General features: G+C 37.9%; 1 protein-coding gene and 1 long non-coding RNA gene across 2 annotated transcripts in view; one reads left to right on the top strand and one right to left on the bottom strand.

Moving 5' to 3' along the window:
- The window catches only part of LOC310729211, a 145,173-nt gene that overhangs the window by 11,613 nt on the left and 120,095 nt on the right, over positions 1-13,465 (top strand). The gene's annotated exons all lie outside the window — the stretch shown is intronic.
- Positions 3,946-6,646, bottom strand: msx2a (muscle segment homeobox 2a). Its single transcript, XM_083546690.1, has 2 exons — positions 6,176-6,646; positions 3,946-5,078 (listed from the first exon to the last, which is right to left on the bottom strand). The coding sequence occupies exons 1-2, from the start codon at positions 6,441-6,443 to the stop codon at positions 4,642-4,644; spliced, it is 705 nt and encodes a 234-aa protein (XP_083402816.1). The 5' UTR covers positions 6,444-6,646; the 3' UTR covers positions 3,946-4,641.

Raw genomic sequence — 13,465 nt, 5'->3', positions numbered from 1 at the left:
TTATAGTTTAAACAATAAAGTAGTTGAGTGTTCAGGGCCTCATGGGCTCAGCAGTATGGTGGGATTTGAACAAACAACCTTCTGATCAGGTGTCCAACATCTTAACCACTGAGCTACCACTTCATAATTGGCAGATTTAAACACTGCTTCTCTCAACCTTCATCAGAACACCAACTGGGGGAAAAAGTTTTGAAAGAATGGTGTACATTCAAAGTTTACACCTTGAGAAACTTGAGAATCAATAGCAAGGTCCGTTGAAGCTGTCTAGGGGCACTACACCTCCAAACACACATTTATGCTTCTTTAATTTGAAGCCCATTTATAAATCTAGGAAATTCTGAAAAAAAAAAACCCCACCACCACAAAACTGCTGCTGATACAGTACATCAACTGAACTTAGGTATTTGGGGAAATTTATTTAGCATCACAGGAAGCATTCTCATTAACTAATTGGTGTTTTTTTAAAATCATTTGATGCTTGGAAACGTTGCCTTTTAAACACAAATTCAGACTAGTTTAACCATAAATAGGCTCACAAGCCTGAAATCATCTGTAATTTGTGCGTATTAAAGGCCTATATCTGGATTAGAATAAAGTATCTTGCCACCTTTGTGGACCTCCCAGGTTTGAAGCATTTCAAAGCTTAGCACTAAGTCGAGTGAGCAGTCAGGCAAACTTGGCACAGGGCTCCTGGATTTTCAACCCAAAGGGGTGAAGCTAATCTCTGGAGCCGAAAGGCAATTTTGCACCTCGAGAACATTCTGCTATCAAACTAATGCCAGAGCTTGTTTTCAAAACAAAGGGAAGGAAATGGACTGTGAAATCGCTTGTAATTGTAACATGGCTCCACAGAACAGAGAGGCAGTCAGACAGAGCCAGTAAATCCCACAGTTAAGTGAGAGAGTGAAGGCCAATCTCAAAATGTGTTCTGGCCCTTATCATTATGCACAGTACATACACATGATTTCACAGTGGTTAAACTAAAATTGAAGGTCAAGCGCAATTAAGTAAGGGTCTGGATGACATGGAGCGCAGCATTTAAGATCATATAAGGCTGATAAGTCAAATCCCAGATCTGACAAGCTTTGGCAGAGGGAAGATATATGAGCTGAGAGCCAAGGACCTATGAAGAACAAGCACCAGTGTTCAGTTTCTAGACTAGAGAATTTTCTTAAGGTACACGTTTGCAACCCAGGGGCCCCCTGCCCTGCACATTTGAGTGTTTTCAGTGCTTTAATACGCTCCCTTTAACTCAGAAAGGCTGTTAATTAGCTGATCACCTGAATTAGATGTTCTGGGAGCAGCTAAAACAGAAACAGGGTTGGGAAGCAGTGCCTTTTAGTGGATGGCATGGTTTCTCCAAGGGAAATTCCAAGTGGAATAGGATACCAGCAACACTCCAAGGTTGGATCGTGACCAGTCTGTATGAAGTTTTCCCAGCACGTTCCTCCTTTATGCCTGATGGTTTCCAATGGGTTCTCTGCTTCATTCTTACCTCCAACAAACATGCTGATAACAGGAATGGCTATGATTAATAATGTATGACAGGCATCCCACCCCAGGTGTATTCCTACCTCATTCTCAGTGTTCGCAGGATAGGCTGTGGATCCACAAAAACCATAACCAGGATAAAGCGATTACTTTAAATGAGTTTAAAATGTACATGTTTAAATAATAAAGTGTAAATAAAATACATTCGTTTTCCATTCTGACAGTCCAGAATTTGTGGATATAGTGGAGAGCAAGCTTGATTACCCCAAGTGCTCTGTGTTAAGTGCACTTATATTAACATTGTTTATTTTATTGGAATAATGATGCATTATGTACATGTTTTCTGCTTATAGCATAAAGAAGTGACACTGAGAATAAGTATTATCTTGACTATCTATAGTACAGGATTGAATCCTTCATATCTTTGAAGAGTCTTTAGTTTTATCAGGAAAAGAAATAGCATGCCATAGGCGGAGCTAAAGAGTCGCAAGCATGCACAGCCTTTGCATAACGATCGTCTTCAAACCGTGACATTCGCAAAATTTTTTTTAAATAAACAGGAACAAAATCTTTATAGTTTTTATTAACTATGGCTAAGACTATATATATTTGATCCAGAATCGAATCCGCAGTATGAAATTAGACATCAAGAACAACAGCGCCAACAATGACTACTACTGAACAAGGTTCTCCTTCCCTCACATCCAAAAACACACTTCTTTGGAGACATTTTTTTTTTTGTGAGTCCTGTGACGACTTTCCTAAATGTATGGCGAAAAGTAATGGTTGCTGTGAGTGAGCAATCTTCAGGGAGATTTTTTCTAAAAAAAAAAAAAAAAAAAAAAAACTTTCTTGAACTTATACGAACCAGGAAGGAGTAAATTTGGAACAGAAATAGTCACTCATATCCAAAAATTTTTTTTTTAATTTGGCCATGTTAAGCATGGGAATCCAACTCCTTAACAGTGTATATAATTCAGAATACATGGAAAAACATTAGACCCCTCTTGTTAAGCTCTCAATTAAATATGTAAATCATTGAGTAAATATTTGTTCACTATTCACTCGTGGATTGTAATAGAACTCTATTAATTGAAATAAAGTCTTATTACCTATGACTTCTATTATTATTAGAGTGCTTAATTGAATGCAAACGCACTTGTTTAGTCAAACAATTATTGAAGACTGATCTCAGTTACTGTAAGCATTTAATTGTATGTTACAAAGTGCATGAATAGAGTGCGACATACAATATAAACCAACACACACCTTACTATGTATACTTATGTGCTTCTCTAATTCCAATTTCTGATTGAGATTTAATTTGAACCATTTTTTGTTCAAAAACCTTTGAACCCTGGGTGTTTAAAACATTTACAGTACTGTAAAAACTGGACTGAAATTGATTTTAGTAAAGGAAATTGCATTTATGTTTCTTGGCTTGACAAAGAAAAAAGTCAATTATAAAAAAAAAACAATGCACCAAAACACATCTAATCATTATCAATGATTTAAATTATACTTCTTCCATAATCCTCCATCAAAATGTAGTAACCTTTGCCTGCTGTTGCAAATCTCTAGACTTTTCACTACACCAATATATGCATATGAGCTTGAAAATAAATATTACGTTAACCAATAATAATAAACCATTAACATCAGCTCCAACTTTCTGCCAACCACAGCTATTATCTGAAAACACTGTTTAAAAAAAAAAGCCTCAAAATTTTTGTTTCGCTTCGCCTCTGAAAGAACCCGATCATCATTCATTGCTGCTTCAATAGAAATATACGATCACACCCCTGCTGCAAGGAATTAAAGAGGACACTCTTAAAATACATGCAAAAGAAAAAACCCATAATAACTGAACTTAAATACCTTGAGAAATTTGCTTTCAAGCCCAGGTACAGTCTTGACTAATTTGAATACAAAACTGTGATTATACTATTAGTTTTAATTCGCACTTAATAACAGCCAGGGTTTAGGACAGGGTGTAGTTAATTGGTGCTACAGTGAAGACAATAGATGGAAAAGTTCAACATGTCAAACTAAATAGGTAGCCACATTCCTGCACTTATACGCAAAAGGAGTTTAACCAGCTTGAACAGATTTCGAGAGAGACCCAGTGTTCCAGCGTTTCAGTGCGTCATGTAATGACACCGTTTAATTAACTGTTCCCAAGACCACCAGGACAAAAAAAGAAAGCTATACAGATCAACCTCAACATTTCAAAAGATTATGAGCATGAATGACTAAAAGCCTCTTTTCAGCAGCTCAATTTAAAAAGCATTAGCCTTTGGGGCTGAGCTAATCTCACATTCTCAAAGACTGCATCATCAATCCTTATCAAATCATTCATAACTAGTTTTCCATGAAGGTGATGTTTTTGAAATAATTATTATTCCCTATATTGGAATGTGACATCAGGTTACTGATCAATATAAACGCATCAAGTTTCTTCTGAAAGTTTCATTTAATGAAAAGCAACAATGTTATAAAACATATTATGATACATTTATTCCTCATATAAATATACTTATGTGACCACTACACAAAGTCATAAACGGGTATATAGAGCGCGTGTAAACATCGTATTTAGTTTTCTAAGTTGAAAATTTTCTTTGAAATAAAATAGTGTGGCACAACACTTGAAGATTTTTGGATTTGTAATCTGTCCTAAAAAAAAAAAGTAAAACATTGATTTCCTACACAACAGTCCTGTCTGATTTAAAAAGTCCAGGTCTCCCTTATACTTTTTGAATTGCTTCCGAAACAAAAAATAGATGTGAAGAACAAACATTTAATTCAATCTTAGCCTTCAACCGACCCAGTTCAATTAAATAGTTCAGTATATCCAGCATCTGAACCTGCATAGTCTTTATAATAAGGTGCATTTAGATGTAGCCTCCCCCCAGTCTGTGGCCTGTAAGGATTTTTGTGGTACACGACGTCTGTTTAAAAACCTTTAGAAAGCTACTACTATATCAAAAAATAAAAATAAAAAATACACAGCTGTTTAGCATTTTTTTTTTTGTTGTTTTGGCCACATCATACACTGCTTAGATTATAAATCATCCCACTTGGCAAAGATGTTTAGGCACCAACAAACAGTCTTGAGTTTGGATCAAAAAGAAAAATCCATATTGCCTCTCAGGACAAATGATACATACTATAGGCCAAAGGTGTCGAATAAATCCCAAGTGGAGGCATAGGGAGCATGTATCTACGTAAAGGAAAGTGCCCCGATTGTCCATAGAGGAGCGCTGCTGCTCCCTGTGGCTGATTGCTAAGAGGAAACGGAAAAGACAGGCCCGAGTGCGTCGACGGCTTGGCTGCCATTTTGAGCTTCTCTATCTCAGCCTCCTGCAGTCGCTTGGCTTTGGCTCGTCTGTTTTGGAACCAGATCTTGACCTGGGTTTCAGTCAAACAGAGAGAACTAGAGAACTCGGCACGTTCTGCGATGGAGAGGTACTGCTTTTGACGGAACTTGCGCTCCAGGGCCAGGAGCTGAGCCGTCGTGAATGGAGTTCGAGGCTTACGATTCGTCTTGTGCTTTCTCAGAGAGCATGAGCTCGGACCCAAGTGTCCTGTAACATGGGAGAACATTTTTAACTGCAATATCTTCTCTGATTTTTTTTTTTCTTCATCAAAGATGCCTCATGGCCACAAGATCAATTCCAATATAATTTCTCATTATGCACTTCTTTATACTTGATATGCCAAGCTTTAGATTTTTAATCCAGTGGTTCTCAAAGCAGGGGTCCATGAGCTATGGCCTGGGGTTTATAAGTTTGCTCTTGTAGTTTTAATAACCAGATATTAAAGTTTTCATAGTTATTATTTTAGTCACTGTAGTTAAGTTGTAGTTTTGTTCTGGTCACATGTATTTAACAGTTTCAAATCAAATAAAATGTCACTAATGTGTTTCTTGAGAAGTTGTTCTTTCATTTTTTTATCTAAATAAAGGTTAGTAACTAAAGGGTAATTATACATTTATATCAACTAGATGATTATAGTGGTTATATCATGATATAAATGTTGTCAATATGTAAACAATGTACATGGTTTCAGTTCTGTGAGCTGTGAGTCCTATAAATAAACATGTTTGTACCATTGTCTATTTTATCCATAATTTGATTAGATGAACTGGTGTTTGTGTGCAAGTTTGAGGACCCCACTGGAAACATTCTGTATGTAGATAGTTTAAGCATAAAGCTGCTAGTCTGGTGAATGGAAATAAATATTTGGGGTTTATTTGAAGAAGGTTATAAAAAATAAAATAAAAGTTAGTTTCACTGAACATGTCAACACTGAATCGTTGCAGTAGGAGTCACCACATCATCACACATTCAGGTAAAGGTGTTTAACTGTACCTGGTCCTCAAACTCACACCCATACCTTTGTCCTTTTTACTTAACAAGCTATTTATCGACAGTTTCAGGTAAAACAACAAGGTCTTTTGGTGTAACACTGTCCCAAAGAGACAATGAAATATAGTTTTTGCTGGTGTCTTCTATCATATTTATTATATTATACATTCTAACTTGAGCTACCATTGATATATATATATATATATATATATATATATATATATATATATATATATATATATATGTGTGTGTGTGTGTGTGTGTGTGTGTGTGTGTGTGTGTGTGTGTGTGTGTGTGTGTGTGCGTAAACCTACGTGGCTGCGGTGAGCACGCGGACTTGGACCAGGCCGCTTCGTCTCGGTCAGACGCTTCCGACTTGACGGGCGACGTGGGCACGCGGTCCTCCGGCGCAGGCGGCCCGTACAGCAGCGTCGAGCGCGCGTTCCCGTAGCGAGGGGTTTCCGCGGGCGTCCTGGCTCCGGCGCGAGCCATGAGCGCGTCCACGCTGAACGGCAGGCTCGCGGCGCGCTGAGCCGAGCACGCGGCGTCTTCGGAAAGCTCCGCGCTCATGCCTTGCCTCATGCGTCGCCCTCGGAACAATCAAGCGCGCGCCTCAAAAAAAAGAAAAAAAAAAAAAAAAAAAGAAGGAAAGAAAGAAAGAAAGAAAAAAAAGAAAGAAAAGAATAAGAATGCGGCTCGGTGCTCCCGCAAGTGGCAGACCCTCTCGTGCACTAAGCTCAAAAGTTCTCAGCGTTTGAAGAGCATCCCGGAGCAAAGTTGGAGGCAGTCACCGTCACCGCCCAGCCAAGGAAAAAAAAAACAAAGTTATTAAGGGAAGTGTGTGCGTGCCATTGGCTCGTTTTAAGCGCATTCATTTAGTCAATTATACCTGATTAACGTGAGGAGATAGGACACGCGCTGGACTTTGCGTTTCATAACAGGTCCCTAATAAATTCGTTTCACAGCATATAAACCATCATAGTTCACTGTGGTGCCCCTTAAGTATATACATTTATCCCATTTAGTGTGAATCATTTCACCTGGAAAATTGACCGGTATCTAATGTAACGTATAAATGTAAAACAAAAAAAAAATTATCCACGTGAAGTTTATGACTTATCTGTAAGGGAACTAATATAATAGTCAATGACTTACAAATTTTTATACTGATATTATATATTTTATATTTAATAAACTAAATGTTTTTTTTCTGTAACATTTTGAGACAAGAAATAAGTCAGTCTGATCTTTTACATGGAAAAATTTATCTTTAAAAATAAAAGCTAACAACAACAACAAAAAATAAATAAGAAACAAAAGATAAATAGTACAAGTACAAAAAATTTCAACTCAAATACTATTGCTCTCAGAAACAATGCTAATTCAAGCAGCTTTTTCCATCCCTGTGGTGGTATCAGTTCTGAACTTCCATTTTGTTACCCAAAGTGTGTATCCTTTTACCCAGAAAGTAGTAATAGTATGTATTAACAACAGCACATCAACTACAGTATCCTGCAGACATTTAGTAGAGAACACGTACAGAAGAAAGCGTGCTGAACTGTACCATACCATGTCACTGACATGGTAATAATACTCTCTGTACCTTTCATCTCCAAATGTGCACCTTTACAAAGAACATTTCAGGTACATAATTGGACCTTTTTAAAGTAAAGCTTTAAGTAAGTAGTATGTCACTTAATACATATATAACAACACATATATATATATAACAACACTATATATATATATATATATATATATATATATATATATATATATATATATATATATATATATATATATATATATATATATATATATATGTGTGTGTGTGTGTGTGTGTAAACTTTCTTGATGCTTGACCTCATAGAAAAATTCACAGAAATTTCACATGATTGTTTAAAAATAAATAAATGTGGGAAACCAAACATGAATATAAAAACATCATGTCCAAGCTGTGTGAAAAACCAACAGGTAAAGCATCTAAAAACTAAATTATGTGATCACGTGATGTTTATATGACTTACCTGTTAGGAAATTAATTATAGCCTATGACTTACCAATCATACCATTTTTATGAACAATACCGCATAAGTGTTTTCTGTGACATTCTGTGGTTGGAAATATCAATCTGACCTTTTACATTTTCGACACAAAACCATCAAGTCACCGAGTGTGAATTGATATTTTTCAACCTACTGTTCCAATACAATCTTGGCAATTTTGATGTATGAAACAGCAGCCCAGCAGCATTATTTTGAGTTGTATCAAATTAATGTAAATTGTGTCAGTAGTGAAAATGCTTTCATGGTACAATCTACAGAATCAAGACCAGAAAATACAAACACCAATCAATAGCAATTCAGGGCAGAGATATCCTCGATCCCTGTTTTGAGTATAAGATCAGTGTATCCCTGTAAAAATAATATAAAATTCCCCCCAAAAAATGTCAAATCAATTAGAAATACTATGAGCAATCAAAATGTTTCATTTTGTCCCCACTGTTTTCACAGCATGAGAGCACGGAGTGTTTTTACATGATTCATTATTCATTGTTTTCTACCTGCAGCTTAATGTGGCATAATGTCCTGATCTATATTTGAATAATAATAAAAAAAAAACATACACACTTGCTTGATAAGGTTAAACATGTCCAAAAGCTAAATCTGATCCTCTTTGAACTTTTGTATCACAGTGTGACTAATAATTCAAGCACAGGAAAGATGATTGATAAAGGTAATCCCCCTCCCCTCCCGCACTTCTCTTAGCAAGCTGTGAAAGGCCCTGGGATTGGGCTAGCCTGAAAATGACTGTCATTACATTGTTATTATTAACACCTTGTAATTAGGCCTTTGGAATCCGGTTCTTTTAACCGGGATTTAACGGTAATGACACAAAATTGCTACCTTCCCGAGGTGTATGGCGCCCACGCTGATTAGTCTTAGACTGTCATTTTAAAAGCTATGAATTTTCCTCTGCTGTCATTTGACCTCCAAACTGTATATAGGGCTGCATTTGCAACAATACACTGACTACAAGAAACCAAAACGAAGCGTGTGTTTATCCTGCTAAAATTAGACCGGTTGTGTAGTCCAGGTGTGGAGCATAACTTTAACAAATGTAACGAAAAATGACTGGCCATTTATTACAAATATGATTTGAACTTAAATGCATTCAGCTTTTCATGGATGCCACAGCCAGCTGGGTCTGATAACAAGATTTACAACGCGTCACTGACAAACTGTAAAAAGAGCCTTTCCTCTATAAAGTGCACTGTGGTAATTATTTGATTCACTCTGGGAATGCAACAGTACAACTCAAGAGTAATAGTTAAGTGCCTCCACAGAGTCTGGGCTCCTGCATTCTTATTACAGCCCTCGAGGGGAACGCTGCTCTGTAATTGTGACAGGTTTAATGCCGTGGAGAAGGCCTCATGGGCTTATGGGTTCATTAAGGTTTATGAATCGCTGTGTTCACAGCTTGACTTGTTGATGTAAATGCCTGTAAATCAATTAAGAACCTGCCTTTTCATCTTTTTCACGAGTCGCCTTCACAGAAGCAGTGATTAAGGAGCACTCGTGGGTTCAAAATCAGAGCGAACTTGTTCCTCTGTGGCTAATTTGGAGTCTTTAAGGTTACTTAATGAGAAGAAAAAGAAGACATAATTAGCAGGAAGTTCTATTACAGTGGAAGAGCATATCCAGGAGCATAACACTCATTAGCGGCTGAAGGGAGAACGCTTTGTATTTAGTTCTGCCAGGTAATTACTTACAATATTAACACACCTCATGGAGTACTAACCACAAATGCAAAGTTGAAAGAGCAAAGAACATTATGAAATAATGAAAGAGAGGGCGGTTCATTTTTGACAAAGTATAATAAGCAAGGCACTCTGACAAGGGTGTGTGAAAATGCTTATGGGCACGAATCAGGAGTGTATGAAAAATACTCTAGACCTCAAAAAAAAAAAAAAAAAACTATGAATAATACAACATGAAGTGGTTATTTTGCATTTGCTGTTTATGGTACCATCATAAATCATGAGCTGTTTTGAACTGGAACTGCACTGTCAACACTTTCTGCAGTCAGTTCAATAATTAGACCAGAGTGTGTAAAGGAAATAATGATAATGATAACAACAATCAAATAAATAATCAAATTATTTATATGTGAGTGTGCTTATATGTAACAGAGTAATTTACATAAAATTACATCATTACAGTTTTGCACTGTACTCAATCATAGAAACTTCATGGATTTTATACATCTGTAGAACTGTAGAATGGAAACAGCATGCACACATGCCACAAGCTTTCCCCAGGTTCACCGTAGCAAGTTACAAGATTCCACTGTTATTGTTTATGGGTGTGCACTGTCCCATCAAGTTTTGTTCATAAATGGTAAGAGCCCACAGCTATAAGTATGTAAGTGGGTGTTTGGTGACATAAGTCTTTGTACTGCCATTGTTCAAAGCTAACTTCACTAAGTACTCACAAGTCCTTAAAGTCCCAACTCGCTCTGCTACTTCTTTCCAATCTCCTTCTTTCGAACATTTCTTTACATATTTATTAATTGTCCATATAGGACTGAATAAATTAAAACCACCATAACAGTTTTTTATGCCTTAAAGAGTAAATAGGACTAAATATTTTCCTCCAAATGTACTTACTATAAGTATCCAAAGTATTATGATTTATTATGTCTTTAATGTTACTATTATCATTTTTGTGACAAGACTTTATCTTAATCAACTCAGCCTGTGTAAATAGACTATAATGTTACCCTCAGCACAACAATCTATTAATAGAATATTAATGAGTCGAACACTGATTGCAATCTACTAAAATTATCATGAGCGTACACCCTTCCCTTTTCAACTACTTAAAAAGAAAAATCACACAAATAAGACAGCGAGTGTTGTGGCAAGTTAAAGTCAGGAGTTTCTTCCATCATTTATTCCTCTTTACATGTTCTGCTTGTTGTTGAACTGATGCTGTATGTTGGTGATAAGTAGATACACACCAAGCACCAATCAAAACAAGTTCAAACAAAGCGCACACTCGACCCTGATTGGTGGATCGCTGCGTGTTTGACCAGTTAGGTTTTTATCCTCATAAATAAAAAGGAACGACGACGACTTCTTTCGGCTTCTCCTATTAGGGGTCGCCACAGTGGATCATCCGTCTCCATACCACCCTGTCCTCTACATCTGCCTCTTTCAAACCAACTACCTGCATGTCTTCCCTCACCACATCCATAAACCTCCTTCTTGGTCTTCCTCTTCTTCTCCTTCCTGGTGGCTCCATCCTCAGCATTTTCCTACCGATATACCCCATGTCTCTCCTCTGCACATGTCCAAACCATCTCAATCTCGCCTCCCTCACTTTGTCTCCAAAACGTCCTGCATGCACTGTCCCTCTAATAAACTCATTTTTAATCCTGTCCATTCTCGTAACTCTCAACAAAAACCTCAATATCTTCAGCTCTGCTACCTCCAGCTCGGCCTTCTGTTTTTTAATCAATGCCACTGTCTCTAAACCATACAACATTGCAAACATCATAGTCCAGTAAAACTCCTGTCTGACCTCATCTGTCAACCTGTCCATCACCACTGCAAACAGGAAAGTGCTCATGGCCAAACCTAGATGCAGTCCAACCCTCACCTTAAACCAATCTGTAGTTCCTACTGCACACTTCACTGTTGTCACACTGTCCTCATACATGTCCTGCACCACCCTCACATACTTCTCTGATACACCTGACTTCCTCATACAGTACCACAACTCCTCTCTCGGCACTCTGTCGTACACTTTATCTAAATCCACAAACACACAATGCAACTCCTTCTGACCTTCTCTATACTTCTCCAACATTCTCAAGGAAAATAATCCGTCTGTGGTGCTCTTCCTCGGCAAGAAACCATACTGTTGCTCACAGATGGTCACCTCTTCTCTCAGCCTGGCTTCCACTACTCTTTCCCATAACCTCATGGTGTGGCTGCTCAACTTATTTCCCCTGTAGTTACTGCAGGTCTGCACATCTCCCTTATTCTTAAAGATCAGTACGAGCACATCTCCACACCATCCAACCCTCTCTCTCTCTCTCTCTCTCTTTCTCATTTTCCTCGTTCATCAGTTGCTCAAAATACTCCCTCCATCTTCTCAACACACTCTCCTCACTAGTCAACACATTTCCATCTCCATCCTTTATTGCTCTAACTTGCAGTACATCCTTCCCAGCTCGGTTCCTCTGCCTGGCCAACCTGTATAAATTATTTTCTCCTTCCTTGATGTCCAACTTCTCATACAGATCCTCATATGCCTTTTCCTTGGCTTTCGCCACATCCCTTTTCACCTGCTGCCGCATGTCCTTGTACTCTTGCCTACTTTTCTCATCACTCTGTCGATCCCACTTCTGTTTTTCCAACCTCTTTCTACTTATGCTGTCCTGCACTTCCTCATTCCACCACGTCTCTTTGTCTTCTATTCCATTTCCAGGTGTCACACCAAGTACCTTTCTTTCTGTCCCCCTTATCACTTCTGCAGTAGTTCCCCAATCATCCCAATCAAATAAGTGTTTACCAACCCATTACCTCCTCATCACCCCTGTTCCCTTCACCTACATGCCCATTAAGGTTCTGCCCCAATCACCAATCGTATCACTTTATCTAACTCAGAAATGTCCTTCTTCTCCATCTCACAACCTCCACTACACTCTCACTGTACTTTTCCTTCAGAATCACCCCTACACTATTTCTTTTTCCATCCACACCATGATAGAACCACCTCCTTACTCCCTTTTCACTTGGTCTCCTGAACACACAACATATCTACCTTTCTCCTCTCTATCATATCAGCTACCTCTCTCCCTTTACCAGTCATAGTACCAACATTTAAACTGCCCCCCCAACCTCCACTCTCATACACTTCTCCTTTCCCTGCCGTCTCTGTAGACGTCTTCTTTCTCTCCTTCTCCTCCTTCGGCCAACAGTTGCCCAATTTCCACCGGTACCCTGTTGGCTAACGATAACTGTGGCGGTCGTTGGTAACCTCGACTGATATGGTATGGATTTCTCTTTCGTGATCCGCATATTTAATTTGGCAGCCTTCCCCAATAAAAAGGGACAACTGATTTCACAAAATGTAGTAAAAAGTTTAATATTTGACTGCGAAATGTAATGAAGTAAAGTAAAAGTTATGTGAAAAAGCTAATTAAAGTACAGTAACAAATGACTGTTCACCACTACTACCATAATCTAGTGTAATATATGTGCACTTACTCCTTCCTCTGAAGAATTACCAAAGCATTATCTTCAAGCATTATTTAATAATCATATAATAATTCTCATATTATCTTGCACTGACAGTCTCTAATAAACATCTTTTTTCTAATGTTATGTGGGTTTTTTAAATTTAGGAAATGCTCCTCTTGCTATAAATGTCATGTCTTGGGAGGGTCTGCTACAAAGAGGCAAAAACCAAAAGGACGCCTGTAACAGTAAACAAAATCAAACTCCTATTTCAGTTCAAAGATGTGACAATGAAAGCACATCGCTAAGTATATCAAAGCGATTACTGTGTTTACAGAATGCGCTGAGGAAATGG

Source organism: Silurus aristotelis, assembly GCF_946808225.1.
Source record: "Silurus aristotelis genome assembly, chromosome: 7".
NCBI classification, from domain to species: Eukaryota; Metazoa; Chordata; class Actinopteri; order Siluriformes; family Siluridae; genus Silurus; species Silurus aristotelis.
The sequence above is the reverse complement of the archived record's forward strand: the minus strand, read 5'-3'. Positions and strand labels throughout refer to the sequence as shown.